Source organism: Syngnathus scovelli, chromosome 12 (assembly GCF_024217435.2).
Source record: "Syngnathus scovelli strain Florida chromosome 12, RoL_Ssco_1.2, whole genome shotgun sequence".
In the NCBI taxonomy this organism is placed as follows: domain Eukaryota; kingdom Metazoa; phylum Chordata; class Actinopteri; order Syngnathiformes; family Syngnathidae; genus Syngnathus; species Syngnathus scovelli.
Window position 1 is genome coordinate 9,250,064 of NC_090858.1, and position 18,123 is coordinate 9,268,186.

Below are 18,123 nucleotides of genomic sequence, written 5' to 3' on the forward strand. Positions count from 1 at the left end.
GTTTGTGAAGTCCTGCAAAGCCTGTTTTAAGTCAGTCCAAATATATTTTACTGGCGAAGAATGTAACAATTCCTACTAATTAAGTTTTTTAAATATGTGTTTGAATAAAATATGATGAATCACACAAATGTATATGTTTACTGTTATTGACACCGCAGTGCACATGATTGTAAAACTTAAATCCACTTGGCAATGCTAACTCACTGTAAAGTAATTAATAGATATTTGATAGGTCCCACATGCCCATGGTAAAATTAAACAAGTGCAATTTAACCATTTAGTAATCACAATTTATCTAAAACAATGACTACGACATATATGGACACTACTGTTAAATGCAAACGATGAGTCGTTGTTAGACCTAACACGACTAGAATTTCCAAGGAATAAAAACATTTCCTGGACAAAGGATTTGTCGCGATTTTTGAGCGGATGCTGCATTATTCTCCTTGCACAGTTGAAATAAAAACGCTAGATGGCACTGTTGCAGTGAGTATATGTCTGTCGCTCATCCTCTGTCACATGACATACAATTTACGTATATCAAAGTGGTTCACAAACTTATCATAGATAAGCAATTTTTTTCTTTTTTTTTAATATATATATTGAGAGACATGATAAAATGATCTACCCACCGTGGACAAGCATTTTTTTTTCTTTTTTTTTTTTTTAATATATATTGAGAGACATGATAAAATGATCTACCCACCGTGGACATGAATTGATACCAAACACATTTATTGTCTATACGGAGCAAAAAAAAAAAGGCGTGTGCAAGTACAGTTTTATACTCTCCATAAAATATAATGTCGCTGTCGTTGTCATGCTGTTTTAGTTGTTCAAAATATTCAATTATTGCTAGATTGGAGCGCTTGTTTGATCATGTGACCCAGCGCCTGGTGCAGTGATAATCACTTCCTTAGCAACGCATAGCAAAACCCGGAAGTACTTTATGTTGCTTTGGCTAACTGGCTAATGTGACAAATGACAGGGAAGTATGCCCGAGTTGCGTGGTTGAGTAGTTCTGTTACGATTATACGTATATGACATTGCTAACTGGTGTTTTGCTCTTGGAGGACGAGCAAGTTGTAAGTTGACGTTGTTTTCTGTACTGTTTGTTGGCGAATTGTTAGCTCGCCATCGCGATGAGCTTCCATAGTAAGTTATTTTGCCTGTGATGCGCCATCGTAAATCCCATTGGGAATTATTCTTATGACAAAATGATCAAGCGTCATGCGCTTAACTTTGAAAGTGAGCCACGTCGCTGATGCAAAATTGCATTTGGCAGTGTCATTTGCATTTTTAGAACTAGAGAACCTGCACAGTTTAGTTATATAAATACTGCAAGAATGGGTTAAATTATAATATTACACGCATTAATGGAATATATTATAATATTACACTTTCATTAGAACAGTCTATTTTATGATCGATGTACCAGTAGGTTTATTGACCACGTTCTCGACCAATGACGTTTTATTGGAGTACATACATATCAACACTAATGACTTTTGGAGTTTTTTGGGTGTAGTAATATTTGTATTCCCTTTTGCCCTGACAGGTATTCCTTCAAAATGTTTCCCTCACACGATGATGGGCCACGATAGGCTTGTCAAGTTATGCAGGGGTTATGGAAAGTCTACAAAATTCTGCTGAAGAACAACAATACATATTTTACAAAGATAATCCATGGCCCAACAAACAGGAATCAACTAACATATACAAACCAGGAGTCGGTGGATTTGTTTTAGTGCATGCAGGTAAGTTGCATGAACTCCATTCACGTTTTGGCAAAAGTAATTGAAATATTAGATTGGGTGGTTTATGCTGCTCTTTCAAGAGAGACAAAATTGAGTTGAATCTTTAAAGCTCTTCAGTCGTTCTGTTAATAGGTAAATTATTTTCTCATTAATGGTCAATCACTTTTATATAATTGATGCCATGTCTTTGCAGGTGCAGGTTACCATTCGGAATCCAAGGCCAAGGAGTATAAGCATGTATGCAAAAGAGCTTGCCAGCAAGTAAGTGTTTTTTCTGACAACATGCTTGAATCCTTACTTATCACAATTTCCTGCACAGAAAATTGTACATAAATACCACAATTTCCTGCACAGAAAATTGTACATAAACACTTATCTCCATCATCATATTTCACTTTTGTCGACCTTGTCCCTTAATTTCTCATTGAAAAATGCATGCATGTTGTTTAATGACACACTTTAGCACAATCAGCAGTGTACCAATTGGTGGTGATGAAAATTGTAGGATTGTACCGCTCTGTTTTGAACATATTTATTATTCTGTGGTTTTAACTGTCCTATCATTTTTCAGGCTGTGGACCAGCTCAAAGCAGGAGCACTTGCAGTTGAAGCCGTGGCTGCAGCGCTGGTTGAGCTTGAGGTTGCTTTTTTATAATTCAGATCTGATTATTTTAATTTACTAACAGCTTTTATTTACCACTAAATGAACACTCCATAAATGAAAATACGATCCATTTAACTGCTAAATTCAAGTGTTTTTTCTAGAGTAGCTTATGTGTTCTTAATTTGCTCATGCTTGTGCGTATTGCCTGTTGCATGATGTAAGAGATCATTTTCCTCAAGGGAAGGATTTGGGGGAAAAAAAATCTCAATGCTCTCAGCAGCTCCAAGAAGGTACACTTACCTAATTGCTTTTCCGTAAGTGCTTCATTTCAAGTTGGTTACAGAAGACTCAAAAAGCTATTCACTTCAGCCATGGCATAATACGCGTATTAGTAAACGAAGGAGAAATTTATGAAAAGAAAATACTTTAAGGAAAGCAGAGGAAAGATCCAAATATTTTGTGATCCTCTTTTTTATTTTGTGAAGGACGTCATAAACTCAGAGCAAGCCAAAGCGGCCGCTGATCCTTGAGATTACTTTGCTAAGCCATTGTCAATGCATTCTGGCCAAATATAATTTGCTCTGTGTGTTCCCAGGACTCTCCTTTTACTAATGCAGGTATGGGCTCCAACATAAATTTGTCAGGGCAAATAGAGTGTGACGCCAGTATCATGGATGGAAAGTCACTGCATTACGGATCTGTGGGTGCTATTAGTGGTACGTCTTTACACTCTCTATTACTCACTCCAGGTATATGGGCTATATTCATTGTTGTCATATGGGGAGAGAGAGAATGACTAGATACATTTGTACAAACTTGATTTGATTGTCCTTCGATAATACAGACTCGTACCGTAACATCCTTTCAGGCATTAAGAACCCCGTCTTAGTTGCGAATCGACTCTTGAATGAAGCGCAGAAAGGCAAGCTTTCAGCCGGCAGAATACCCCCCTGGTGATTATCATCATTTTCAATTACTTTTTCAGTATTCTGACTACATTATATTTGTACTTCTTGATCAATATCAACAATTTCTTCGCCAGCTTTTTAGTGGGACGAGGAGCACACGACTGGGCTGTTAGCCATGGTGTCCCAGCCTGCCCCTCGGAGAAAATGGCCACTAGTGAGTATTTTTCCACTGCTTCCAAAGCAATATCCTTGTAAGAGATGAAAATTTGCATAAATTCCACACAGGTGCAGATGTGTAGTTGGAGATAAATCCGATGACTGTATTTTTTTTATTTTTACACCACATATAGAATTCAGTTTATCTGCATACAAGCGGAACAAAAGAAAGATGGAGCTGGCTGAGAAAATGGACCCAGGACATAATCAAACAAAGAAAAGACGACAATCAAGTAGAAATGTGAGTTGTGTTACTTTTTTTATTTTGTCGATATAAGAGAGCAAAATGGCCCCTTCACATAACGTACAATTGCGTCAATACTCATGACATCCCAGTAAAGAATATGACAAATAATGTTTTAAGGTGGCCCAGTTGCTTAGTGGATCGCACATCCCCCTCCAAAAAAATCAATCACACATACTGACAAACCACCACCACATTTAATGTCACCTTTGAGGAAGAGAAGAAATTTATTGATGCAATAAGTGAGTTGTGCTCTGTAAGATCTCAAGTTGCCTCACAAAGGAAATGGACTTAGCAGACTGTACATAGACTTCTCCAGAAAAATGATTCTAGAGTAGACAGTGATTAGTGCATTTTGTTGCACTGAACATCAGAACTGGAGACTGATTTTGTGAGTTGACCTAAAAACCAGCTGAGTAAAGAGAAATTTTGCTTCCAACCCGCAAGTGGTGCTACCCACTCACAGAAGAGTGCGAGAGAGTGAGAGTCTTAAATTTAACATTAATTGTGTGAAATACTCAATACCAATTGTGAACTTCTATTGCCAGATGTTGCCTAATAGTACGTCCTTCCAACATGTATGGCGACCATCGATATTATATTACTGACATCTGTTCGATAAAGAGCAACAGTTTAGTTGTTGACTTAGCTGTCTTTGAGTAGTCTATAATGAAATGATTGATTTACATTTGTCATGTTAACGCATGAGTTACGATTGCGGAATTAACCGCAGATTTCAAAGCTCTCTGCGGAAATCAAAGCAGTCCTCGCAAATACTGGCGAGGTGCAGTATATTCTGAGTTCACTATTATGCTATGAAAAGACAAGCTGTGCTCGCTTGTTAACCTCGGCTTCGAATGGCCCATCTGTCAGTTTAAAAAAAAGAAAATTTTAGTTTCTGGTTGGGTTTAGAAGTGCATCACATGCTGTTCTAATGGCTTGATTTGCATCCTCACGGACTCAAGTCATAAGAAATGAAATTTGAAGAGCATGAAAAAGTGATTCATACAATTCTTGCCAAATACATTATGTGAGCTATCTGATGCAGCACTTGTGCAGTTTGCAAAACTGCAGCCTCTCCAAATTGTAACTTTTTACTTAGTCCAAGTACCTATATGGACTAATTGTACTTACTGTTAAGTTTCACAAGAACAAGCTTCATGTGACCATACCATCTGTTAAAGGTGGATCAACTTTCATATTGATACACTTTGCAATTTTCAAACACTTCCCCTCCATTAATCTTTTTTTTTTTTTTTGTGGTGTAGGAAAATGGTTCCGAGTGCCTTGATACCGTCGGGGCCATTGTGGTTGACATGCAAGGCAATGTAGCTGCAGCGGTTTCCAGTGGAGGTCTGGCCATGAAACATCCTGGCAGGGTTGGCCAGGTAAGAGAGTTTGCAAGTTTTTGTATGTATGCTGTAAGACTTCTCCAAGTTGCAACTTAATATATATATATATATTTTTACATATAGAGCAGTCGTAGCAAAAAAAAAAAAGCATTGTGTTTCACTTTGCTGCTTAACTTTCACGATTGTGATTCACATTGTTATTGTTGTTGCAATGAGAACTCCCCCCCCCCCCCCCCCCCCCCACCCAAATCAGTGACAATAAATTCTGATATGTCAGAGCCAATTGAAAACAAAAGGGCAAAAATAGTACAGGGCGTTCCCAAATCCAAATAATTGACATCCTTTGTAATATCCATACTGAGAAACTACATGTCCCAAGCAAGTAAAATGAATTACACTTCACTTAATTGAAAAATAAAAGCTATATGAAAATGTCAGCAGCATATTCAATTTCGTGTAGGTTTTATTGCCGGGTTCACGAAGTTTAATAGGCAATTTGTTTATAATGTTCAAATCTGCTTCCCAGTTGATGTATTTATATTGAAATGTCTTCAAAAATTCAAAAAAATTGTATCCCAAAGATCCCTTTTCATGCTTTCAACCTTAATGACACAACTGTAATATTTTATACCCTTTGTTTTTCTGAAAGATTAGCAGGCGTGAAGCATTGACTTGCAGAAAAGTGTGAGATATCAACAGTTCTTTTTTTTTTTTTTTTTCTCAGGCTGCTCATTATGGATGTGGCTGCTGGGCTGAAAATGCATGCAACATGAACTCTTACTCTACAGCAGTGAGTACCTCAGGTATAACCGTCTGCACCTTCTCAGCTATCACATTTAACGTTCACCACAAGCCCTACATTTTTTTTTTTTTTTTTGTGACAATATGAATCAAAACCAGATATTCTTTTTGAGCCTGTTATTTAGCCCCGATGAGTCAAACTTTAAAAGGCTTGATAATTCTTTCCGATGACCTCCGACCATTCTCAGAGAGTCATTTTCATCAGTCACTTCCTCGGATGATTGAGTCATCGTTTTGCACACGTTGTTAGTCATCTGCGGGCCAGGTGCCTTGCAAGGAACTTTGAATTTACTGTGACATCCAACAAGGGTCACCTGCTGCGGATAAAAACAGTGTATAGCCACTGCAGTGTAGCACAATGCATATTCCTTTTTGAGATTTGTTGTACAGTTACAGATTCACTACTTCTGTCTCCCTAAAGTTATTCTTACCGAGATGTACTCGTCACTTTGGCCCTTGCCATTTCATTCACCACTGCGCTGTGAATGCAGAGGTTTCGGACAACTGAACTAAGTAATGAATAAATACATTATTCATCCATATAGAAATCTCTAAAAGCACCCACACCAGAGCCCTAGTTTTATATGTAGACTTTCTAACTGACACTAAATTTGGATTATATAAGAGAGAGTGCAATCTTTTATTTCTGTTACATCCCACTGTTAAAGTACTACCAAAGTTGATCAAATGTAGATGATGCACTACTGTGTTTCTACTACATCCTCTCTTTCCCTGTAATGTTGCCCAGTCTCTGATGTTGGCTAAAAATCTTTATGGGGATGGAGAGTAGAATGTGTGTTCCAGTACATCACCTGTTTTTAATTTCCCTGCATGAAAGCTAGCTCCATCAAAAGAACTAGAAAAACAATAGTTTTCATGCTAACATAGGAGGCGTTTGATCGTCACCCTTCGTCGTTCACTTGGTCCCTCATCGCTTTCCTCCTATTGTGTTTTGATTTGTAATATGTCACTAGTACTTTGTTGTGGACCTTAAAAGAACAGCTTGGCACTGTTTACTCTTGCTGCTGCTGCCGGCTGTCACAGTCTCCTCATGGATTCGCCTACATTTCATTCTGATGGCGCGGGAGATCTAGTTTAACTGTGTTTGTGTTGCCCTGATTACTCTTTGAGCGCTTAATAGGACACGCAGTACAAAAGACCAAGTGCCTGGCCAATCTGACATTCTGCTCTCATTAGAAAAGAAAAAACCTTTGCACTGCTTCAGGCATCTGTTCTCCACAGTTGCAGAACTGCATTTAGTTGTGTTTTAGTTACTTGAGATTTCATGGGGCTTGCGTTCGCATTTACAAAAACATGGCAATACCCCCAATGAGGTTTTCTTCGATCTGATTTGTTGCTGTGATTAAAATGGTCATGTTTGAGTTAACCTGGAGACAACTGTATTCATGTTTAAATTCAATGTTATCCCAGATACACCGCACAATAAACACCTGAGATATTTTGTCTTAAAAGATTGTAATTCCAAACACGTATGCCAGTGGCCCCATGCTTTATTTAGATCATTTGCTTAAAGTATTTGCACTCTTGTTTCTGTTTCATTCCTTGGACACGATACCATAGCCGCATTCAACAAGAGCAAACAGCTTTAAAACAATTTGGCGCTTTGGCAAGAATAACATGTTCACACCCGTGTATCCCACAGATTTGTTTGCTCGCTCGGAATTTAAGAATAGGGAAATATACAATGTGTCAGACTTTATAGATAAAGTTGTTAGTGTTACATTTGGCAGACGGTCACTCATGCTCACCAACATCTGTTTCATTTTAACCCCCTACAGTCAGCCAGTGGTGCCATAATAAGAATAACAATAAGAATAATCTTTTCTTTTGGTTTACCCTACATTATTTTGTGCCGCATAAACATACACCTTACCACTAATTTCTATTTAAAGAGATTTATGAATCGTCCTGAGGCCAAATGTGTGTTTCCATAGGCTGCCAGTTAGAATGCAGTTAACAAAAGACTCTTTGCTGAAGTAATGCAACGTAAGTTGTTTGAAAATACTCACTTGTGCCTTGGTGTCTCCCACAGGCTGTGGAGAGCATCTGATTCGCACCATGCTGGCACGGGAATGCTCCGCTGCCATGCAGTCGGAAGACGCCCATCAGGCATTGCTGGAAGCTATGCAAAACAAGTTCATCAGTGAGTTCCACATTTGTAGTTTTCATTAACATTTGCCACGAATTGTACTGTATATGCGGTCAGACGAGTGAATTTGTGATAAAACAATGATTTTCAAACAGGCAGATGTAACAAACAGATGTTGGGTCGCCGCCATCAGGAAGACCAGAATAAAAAAAAAAAGTCTTGTGATTCACTTTGTTTTCTTTTAACTGTTTGAACTAGTCCCCCAAATGTCCCACACATCATGTTTGCTGGCCGAACTTCATTTTGAAGATGTTTTCATTGAATGTTTTTGAAGATTTGTTTTATTCTCAGAAGTGTTCCATTATAGAACATTTGGCTTCAGTCCGTGACCATGAGTCTGTACCACTTAAGTCTGATACAGTTGTATGAAACCAATTGAAGTAAATGCATTTGCCCCAAAAACAATGTGCCATAAATCCTACTCTCACTTCAGTAATGGTTTCTATAATGTAAAGGCCTCTTACTCACAGTTTAAAGTAGAAAGAGTTTTCATGGCATGCCTCCCAAAGACATGATCAAATAACGTACACATCCAGCTATTTATGGCAATTGATGGCTAAACAATGAACAATAAACATGAAGACCGTATATCGTAGTGTACTTTGCTGCTATGCTTTGAAGAGGCGTAAGCCTTTCAAGTTGTCCAATAAATATACTTCAATTATGGGTAAATTTGTATTTAACCTGTAGGCAAGTGTTTGACATTTTCTTATGTTCTGCAAATGAATTTGAAATAACAAAACATTTGCATTCGTTAATTTTATTTCATTATCATTATTATTGTAGGTCAATTTTGTCTATTATTTATTTAATGTCACATGACAAGAAAACTCTGCCACTAAAATATGTCTCTCTAATCACATTAAGGCTCACCCTTTCTGGCCAGCGAAGATCGAGTTTTGGGTGGCGTAATCGTCTTGCGCTGCTGCAAATGTGTGGAACCTCAGCCGTCTACAAATGTTAAGGGTTGTCTAGGTGAGACTTGGGGTATTTCATTGCTGGTCACACTTGGATTCCGTGCCTCAGCTAAGGTCACACAAAAAATGTGGCTGCAAATCTTTCAAATCTATCCTCGGACAATTAGATTGAAGGGAGAGGTGGGTTGGGTTAGTGGGGTGTGGTCGTGGAGGCCCGTGTGTGTCTGCGTGTGTACAGGGGGGGTTCTTCACCCTGGCTTTCCTGGCGGGTGGTCTGTTTTAACTTGCACAATCAGTCTCCGGTTTCACACCCTTCATCTCAGATCTCATGAAGACCTCCCACTATGGAATCAAATGCTAATCTTCAGACAAGCAGGCCTTCTGAATATGCCTCAGTTTGTGGCTGATTGCGTTGGTAGATCTGGTTTCTCTACCTATATATAATTATTTCGGCAACCCCGTTCTTTATGGTAAAAATGCTATATTGTGTAATTTATTTCATTTGTTCCTCTATGTTTGCACAGTGGAGTTTCTTTGGAGCCATACCACAGAAAGCATGTGTGTAGGCTACATGTCCGCCCAAGACAGCAAAGCAAAGGTGAGCTCTATTACACTGCCACAAGCTCATTTCATCCATTCGATTTCAATAAAATGTGTTGACTGTACTTCCTCTTCTTTCAAACTTTGCTAGTGACATTTAGTTTGTCATTGAGTTTACCTGGACTAGAGCAGTGTTTCCCAATCTGTACTGGGCCATGGAAACTGCAGCAAAAAAAAAAATAAATCACCAAAAGTTCATACATGGGTCAATTCTTGTGTCTGGAAGAGCATTTAATTGTTGTGTCACTGCAGCTAATAAGTAGGAGCCTCCTATGTCACATTTTTTCTTTTCAACAAATTTATACTGTAGGTCAGGGATCACGTGAGTCGATTTGACAAATTATTGAACAATCTAAAGTGTTGAAAATGGCATGCTGTCTTTGACGATGTGCCCTGGCGCAGTGGTTGGGAATCACTTGACTAGAGTTAGCATTTTATCAAGTAATTTATGTGTGTTTAAACTCATTGTAATTCTGGGACATGGGGCAGTTTAAAATGGTGTTGCAATTAGCCATAGAAGATATGAAAGCATGCAGAGTAACCATAGAAACAAAATACAAAATGAACATCAAGCATCAGTGAGTACTCGCAGAAATTTGGCAGCTGATCGATCCCAGTTTCCAGATGTGCTGTCCAAGTTACTTTATCGTAGCACAAAGAAGCATGCGAGACCGAGTCGCAACAATGAAACAGAGCAGCAGAAGAAAGACAGATCATGGTTCTTTCTTTTGAATTGGTTCAATGACTTGACGTAGCTTGCTGCTAAAACCCATCATTTGGATGGATCTTGTCAGAAATAGACTCTGGGCTTGCCAAAAGCATATACAGTGCTTCCAATGGCAGCAGGTGGCTGGGACTGAAGATTAATGTCTGGAAATATTTGCCTACAAGCATTTGAAGAAAGATGAAGGTAAAATTTCTTGTTTGGATTTCGGGCGACATCTTTCCCAATGAATGATAGACATGTGTGGACTGGAAAATTATTTAACTTTGTCAGTGTCTGGTCAGCGCACGCACATGCAGTCGAGGCCAACTTGAACCATTTCTACTCCCCTGCCGCATCTTTGTTTGATTAAGTCATCTCGGTTCCTTCATTGTTGTCCTCATTGATTCTTTTAATTAAAATTACATCAGTGTTTTGCTCACATTTTTAAGAAAGACAGTCAATTCAGTGAGGTTGAATGTAGTTCTTGAACAAGAGCATTTTAATACAGTGGCTTTGAGGACTGATCACATTGATTTGTTTGGCCCATGAATCTCTCTCTCTCAATGAGGAGAGGCCACTGTTTTTCAAGGTTGGCTCAGATTTCAAAGCATTGGTGCTATGTCCTGCTGAGCACTGTTCCACCCCTCCTGACTTTACTCATGTCTTGTGGTATATCTGTCTTGGTACACTGCATCGAAAAAATAGCATGTTGTGTACTTAGTAGAAGAAATTAGAACTTAATTTCTCTGGTTAGTTGCAGAATGTAAGAATGTAAGGTTTGCTATAGTTCATTGCTGTCTATTTACAGCAATGACTTAAGCAAGCTCATGCGCTGGTTCCACAGCAAACGTTGCAGAGTTACTTTAGAGAGTGATCAAGCGGCGTGTTGAAGGGGTGAGGCAACAAACCTTACATGGTGCATCTGTTCCTTTTACCTTCTGCATGCCAAAGCAGCTGGCTGTCCAGTACTTGAAGCCAACATTGTGGATGCAAAACAAAACTCGAGCCTTTGCTTCTCTGCTGGGCCTCAAAATGCTGCCAACACATTCTCCACCAAATGAATGCCCAAGTGAAGGGCATCTGTTTTCTCTCCAGTCTGTTTAGGTCGCAGAAAAACCCATCGATTAAAAGCTTTTGTCGCGCATATAAGTGCGGTTGCGATACTTTTTTAATGTGTGACTAGACCGCTTTTGACCAATCTGTCCCAAATATGCAGCTGAAGTGATGGTAATATTTATTACTGGGTTTCAGTTGTTGTTGTCGTTTTGCTAGTCAGTGAGGTTGACACCCGATCACACTGTGATGAACTCACCCATGTCACATCACTTCAATCTTGTCGATTATAGCAAGTCGTTTTATTTCTTTTATGCAAGATGGCACTTTTCATTATAAGTTTTTGAAATTGTGGAACGAAAGATTCCATTTATTATATGACACATCTGGCTTGTGGGTGTGTATCGTCCATGAGCAATCATGCTAATCCCCAACCAGAGGTTAGCAAAATATCTTGTGCTTTGCATTCAAATTAAACAACATGAAATTAGAATTTCATTATTTGGTGTGCCAAAGTGCAGTATAAATGGCATACAGCGTGAGATCCTTTCAATATTGTCACATTAGCCTAAAATGATTGCATGATTACTATGGACTAGATAGAATAGAATAGAATAGAATAGAATAGAATAGAATAGAATAGAATAGAATAGAATAGAATAGTCTTTATTGTCATTGTACAGCTGGCAGACAACAAAATTGGGAGACGTAAGAGCCTTATTCATGAGCGACATCGATAGGCTGCGACACTGCTGAAACGTATTTCCCCACATGGCTTATCATGACTGCGCAGATGAAAGAGAAATGTAAAATATGTTGCCCCCCTACCTAGACGCAGTTGCCTCTTCCTGGACATCATTACCACTATAAAGCTTTTGCTGTGCAAACTAAGGTCAGAGATAGTCATATTGCATGCATTGCAAGTCCCTTTGATATTGTGTATTTTTTTATTTATTTTTTTAACGTGACAAGTGTCTTTCATTCTTGAACATTTTGTTTTTGTTATCCATTTAGTCTTGGTAATAAATAGCACATGACTTAAAGAATGTGAAAGCCACAACAAAACAGTGACATAGGCAGTGTGCTAAAAGTGACTTGGCGTTCTCTCTGGAGTCAGTATGTGGCTTGTCTTGCCTCGCAGTCATAAGTTGTTTGTTACTCAGATCGATCAACTATGTCTTTGATGTGATGTTTTGACCCGGCTTTTGTCTTCACTGGGTGTCAACTTGACAGAAAGCACACTGGTGGTCTGTATAGCCTTGTTTTCCCGATTAGTTTTGGATAGCTATCGTGTAATTGGACTTTTCTTCAAGCCCACCAAAGGTCATTATCATGGAATAAGCATGCATTCCATTGGCAACATTTTGATATGTTTTGGCCGTCGATGTGCGTTTTACTCCATGGCGGGCTATAGTAAAGTCAGCATAGCGTGACCAAATAGGTTTGTAATCGACATGTGCATCCATCGGATTAGTTGTTTACACATGCCATGGCTACAGTATGGTTATTTACTGACTATAAATAGGCACACATCCTCCCTGAACCACAAGCAGAATTTTGGGATGAGCAACATGCTGTCAGGGTTGTGGTGTGCTTGCTCACTTGTCTGGATCTTTTTGCCTGCCCGCTCATTATGGTCATTGTCAGGTTGCCACCAAAGTGAAAGTCTCAAAAGGGCATCGACGGCTTCCATGTCGGCGTGTTGTTAATGTTTATCATGCATGGCTCCTACCCAGTAAATCGTTTTAAATAGTATATGTTTCGATTTCTATTCAATTTATTCGGAGTTGCGAAGACTTCAAAAGGCTCTTCTGACATGAAAGCACCTTAAGTTGATTATGACTCAGCTTTGAACCTTCACTTGAAACAGATTTAAAATGGCTGTTCTCAAAACCCATCCACAAAAGATGAAGGGAATAAGAAGAATACAGAAGGTTGTATTGGAGGCATAATAACCCCCGAGAGTGTTGCCATGTGTGTATGTAGCCTTGTCTGGGTGATGTTCCAGTGTATGACAGTTGCCCCCAGGATGTCAGGGGCCATAGTCTAGGACTTGACTAAAAGAATGTTATAGAGATGGATGGTCCTGCAACTGGAGATGTGATGTCAGGCCAATTCAGTGGCCTGTTGATTCTCTCATTGTTTCTGATGTTTTATTACACACTAACACCCCCCACCCCTAAATAAATCGCCCGTCCGAGTGTCACTTAATAGTCAAAACAGACAAATGGAGATGAAACTCAAAAACAATGTCAAAGTGTGTTTATCAAAGCAAAGTTGATTTGAGTCTGGACCGATGTGCAACAGCTGTCTATAGAGCGCAAGGCATCAAACACTGCATTCTGTCACTTTGACACTGTGATGCTTTAAATGTTCACAGTGGTCTCATTTGATCAACAAACTGACCTGCAAGTAATTAATTCTGCAGCCTTGCCACTTTAAATCTTCATATCATTCTCTGATGTAAAGATGTACTTTTGGCAGTTTACAGTGGACCAGCTGTCATCCAGCTGCAGTTACTATGATGACTAGCATTTTTCCCCACCAGTTCATGAATTTGACTCTTTTTGACCGGATGAGCAGTACGATGGCTGGACGGACAGACAGACACACAGACAGACCTTGGTTGCCTTTACCAAATTTTCGACTTCTTTCTTTGTAGTGCCATCACTACCATGTTTGATTGTGTTGCGTTTTGTTCAAGATGTCCGTAAGTCTTAAAACTGCTCAACTGGACATCACGTCAGGGTTACCGATTGTTGCGTTTTGTTCAAGATGTCCGTCGTTGAACAAGGAAAACAAAGATGTGGAGTAAAAGTTGGTTCTTTATTTGCAAAATCTTGGGTTGTTTTCACCTGCTGAGAAGTGTATTGTGTACTGACTGCCGTGAGACAACCCAAGATCTTGCAAATAAAGAACCAACTATTACTCCACATTTTTGTTTTCCTTGCTCAACGACGGACATCTTGAACAAAATGCAACAATTGCTAGTAGCATTTTTGGATTTGATGTCAAGTAGTGTGTCCATCTAATGTTGTCTTCTTCTGCACTCCTTCCAGACACACATATCCAGATTACCACCTGGCACTGTTCCTGGTCAATCGCTGGCCATCGAAGGAGGTGTTTGTCGCCTGACGAACACGGTAGATTGAGTCCCATTCGCCTTCCTTGTTGGCTTCTCAAGCAATATTATACTCACAAGGTATTATGATGGACGATGCTGGAAATGAAAAGCTTGAGTGTGGTCTGGGCACTTGCAGGACTTCCATATGCACTTGGGGTTATACTTGATGCACTGTTGCCTTGATGTGCCACGTATTGATTTATTCCTTTTTATGGTAGATAAGCTACGATTATGAGGTAAACAGGGTGGATATTATTTTGTATTACTTCATCAATGGAACTATTTTTGAGGGATTTCAATTCAAATTCTATGATAGTCCTCAAGCACAATAGATGAAATATGCACACGTATAATAACTTGTAAATGGCGCCTTTATATATGACAGGAAAAATTGTGATCTTATTACTCCGATAAACATATTTAGCATCTGTTTTTTTCACACACGTACATCATTGAGCCCATGTTGCACAATAAAAATCACATGATTCTTAGTTAATGAGACACTTTCAGCCTTTATAACCACAACATAGTTTATGAAAAATGTATTACATAGAACTGCATGCGCTTCACCAAGAGGGCAGAGCTACATTTATGCACTACCAGAGCTATGTGGATATTGAAGCACTCAGGTAGCTTACTCAGTTAGAGCTACAAACAAGAACAACTTTTAGCAAACCATGAATAACACATATCCATATAGATACTACATTAAAGGACATGTATTTTGTTTTTATGAAGGAGAGGGTTCATCTATACTACAGTTTATGCATTTCAGTGCACATTCAAATGGTGCTATAAAGTTTTACTTGAAAAAGTATAAATTCATCTTTCTGTTAAGATACTTTTCTCTCTTAATAAATGTTCCAAGTCATAAGACAATATGACTAATGCTTGTCACATGAAAATGTAGTGTACAACTATAAAATACAGAAAATTCTAATATGTGCGCAGCGTTCCACAGTGATTCAGAAGTAAATAAACTTTTATGTTACCATGTTAACTGTCCGTCTTGGGAAACTTCAGACAGTTTGTGTTTCAATTCTGCCATGCTGCTATTTGGAGAACATTTTTTTTTTTTTTTACCATATGAGACCGTGTTTTATTCCTGTCAAAAATGTATAGTCTAGGAATAAATTGCATGCTGGTTGGGAAAGCAAACTCGACAGACGGTCGCCAGTACGCTGAACCTCATGGCACAAGTATGTTGAGGAGCCACTCTTTCACACATTCTTCTATTTTGTTTTGTTTCATGGAGATTACTCATTTTGAATGATATCCGCCACACACTTTCTAAGTTACTGAGGAAAAGTGTGAAATGACTGCTGCTTCTCTACCTGGTCCTAATTTCCAGCCTACAAATTTTAAGGACTTATCGTGAAGTGCCGAAGCCAAAACATTTAAAACTTCAAAGGATATCAGATTGAAGATTCCCATGAGTTTGATGGGGTCAAAGTTCCAAACATATATTTTTTTCCCCTGTTCTTTACGGTTTTCAAGGAATTTTCAACCAGTATTCTGATAACAGCTTTACAGGCAATAATACATCAGTCTAGTTGCCAACTTTGAATGTGCCACTTATTTTAGACTGACTAAAAGTGCTTAACATTTGAGTAGTCACCGATACCAAGTACTGATACTTGGGAAAATCATTTTCTCACATTTGATTAAAAAATGTATTTATGAATTATTGTTCATGAACAAAAAATACAATATTTTCTTGAACATGTTGTACGTTTCATTCAAGTACAACACTTTTGAGACTAAGAAGTTGTCATTACTAACATTTTAACATCCAACTGTATGTTCTTAAAATACATCCCGTGACACAAGGCATTTCAGCTACGTGGTGCCTCAGTCTGCACATTAGGGGGCACCATAAGGAGGTAAATGTGCATTTTCTGCAGCACTGCCTGACAACAAAAAGTGAATAAATGCCATAAAATAAAAAATAAAAAGGGATTATAAGGTAAAACACAAACACAATATGAAAACCTAATCGAGACACGTCCATGTTAAAACAAAGCTTTGCTCTTGTAGGCAGCATACTGTGTTTCTAGCCAGGTTGTTTACAGAGCATAATCTGCAATATCCTAAAAGTGTCACCATCCATGTCCTTCGAGTATTTCCACAAGCACACAGCTGAAAGTTTTATGTCAGGTTGGTGGTGTAGTTTTGGAGAATTTTGGAGAAAGTATCGATATTGTCGAGACCTACATTAATGGTACCTGTGTTGGTATCGGCATTGATGCATCTATGCTTTCAATAAAACGTAATTATTATAATGTGCAATTGGATGAGATTTTAGCTGCAGATATTTTTTTGATTTCACTTTCTGCATTCTACTATAAGGAGAATGATAACGTTTACTTCATCCACTGGCAATTTGGTTCGAAAGTGTAAGAACTCGCACTCCTGTGAGATCACTGACATTCAAAATGTAGCTGACAGGTCAGAAGAAGTGTCAGAAACGTGTTTGTGTTTCCTCTCCAGCCTTCTGACCCTGGTTTGATCCTGCAAGTCCATCTAAAAGAGACGGTTGTTCCTTTGCCCCTCACCCACACTCACACCAGTCACCATTAGCTTGATTATGGGCTATTACAGAGCGCCCACTTTTCATCAGAGCTAATCTGCGTTGCCGAGAGACCCTCAAGCAAATTCATCTTGGAAACCTTGCCCTTCAAGCATGAACTTTCACTGCCCTCAATCCCCTTTTGCTTTGAAAAGGGATCCTGGATCTTTAAAAAGTGGACAAAGTCCTGAGCCATTCAAGGTGTATCCAATGCCTGCTGCTCGGCAAGGCTCTCAAATGCAAAACAGACGGTGGAGCAAATAAAGATCAAAGGCAGCGGGCCAGGCTGCTGTCCTCACATGCCAAACCCCACTGTCACAATGAATCACTGCCATTCGCCTTACGTGCTCACGCTGCTTCACCCCTGCCCAAAATCTCTCACCTCAGGGATGCCAACCTCCTTGTCACTGTCACTGTTTCACATCAACACACATGGGCAACATTCATGTCATACGGACTGGCTGGTCAAAATTGACCCTCAGGAAGAAGGCAGGTCTTAACAAAACCAGTGTCAAGTTATTACCTCGGCAAAGGGATCTGCTATGACAGGAGGAAGACAAAAAACTGTGTGATGTTGACTTGAAAAAGGTCTATATGGTAGGCTAAAATGTATTCAATTATTTTCAAGTACAGTGGATTTTAGGTTTTCATTTGCTTAAAAAAGAATGCATTCGGATTCAAGTACGGTACATCTCAAATTCATCCAATAGGAGACCCAGCCAAATGTTGAGTGCATAAAGATTAAGATACTTTTCGATATATCATTTTGTATTATGTAATATAATAATCTTGAGACGTTGTCGTTTTTAACAATCTTTACCTAGCTGGACAAAATTTTCTACTCGTAAGACTTGAAATGTTTTGCTCTGCGAAATGTATACTGCCTAAAATAATGTTACTTTCACTTCCTGAATTGATTGACAAAAATGTTTCAATTTTTTCTTGATATCCTAATTGTTGAGGATGTATATTTAGATTTTAGAGGCATGTTGCAATATCATCCAACAGCCTAGTAAAAGCATAGCCTGGCAAGCCAGACTCAATGGTGTACCAGTATTGGTCTGTCTTGCCAGGCTCGTAAAAACAGGAATGTTTTGAC

General features: G+C 38.9%; 1 protein-coding gene across 2 annotated transcripts; it reads left to right on the plus strand.

The window, feature by feature from the left end:
- The first annotated feature begins 931 nt into the window (after nt 1–931).
- Nucleotides 932–18,123, plus strand: tasp1 (taspase, threonine aspartase, 1). Of its 2 annotated transcripts, XR_007485005.2 has the most exons (15): nt 932–1,088; nt 1,562–1,760; nt 1,954–2,021; nt 2,332–2,400; nt 2,960–3,080; nt 3,233–3,317; nt 3,407–3,486; nt 3,623–3,729; nt 5,001–5,120; nt 5,809–5,887; nt 7,939–8,049; nt 8,923–9,030; nt 9,497–9,570; nt 14,391–14,533; nt 16,946–18,123. XR_007485005.2 is itself a non-coding variant. In XM_049735768.1 (14 exons), exons 2-14 carry the CDS (start codon nt 1,631–1,633, stop codon nt 14,481–14,483), a joined length of 1,245 nt encoding a protein of 414 aa, XP_049591725.1. In that variant the 5' UTR covers nt 932–1,088; nt 1,562–1,630; the 3' UTR covers nt 14,484–15,455. The 2 variants fall into 2 exon arrangements, 1 of the variants encoding a protein (XP_049591725.1); XM_049735768.1 differs by lacking the exon at nt 16,946–18,123 and having other exon boundaries at nt 14,391–15,455.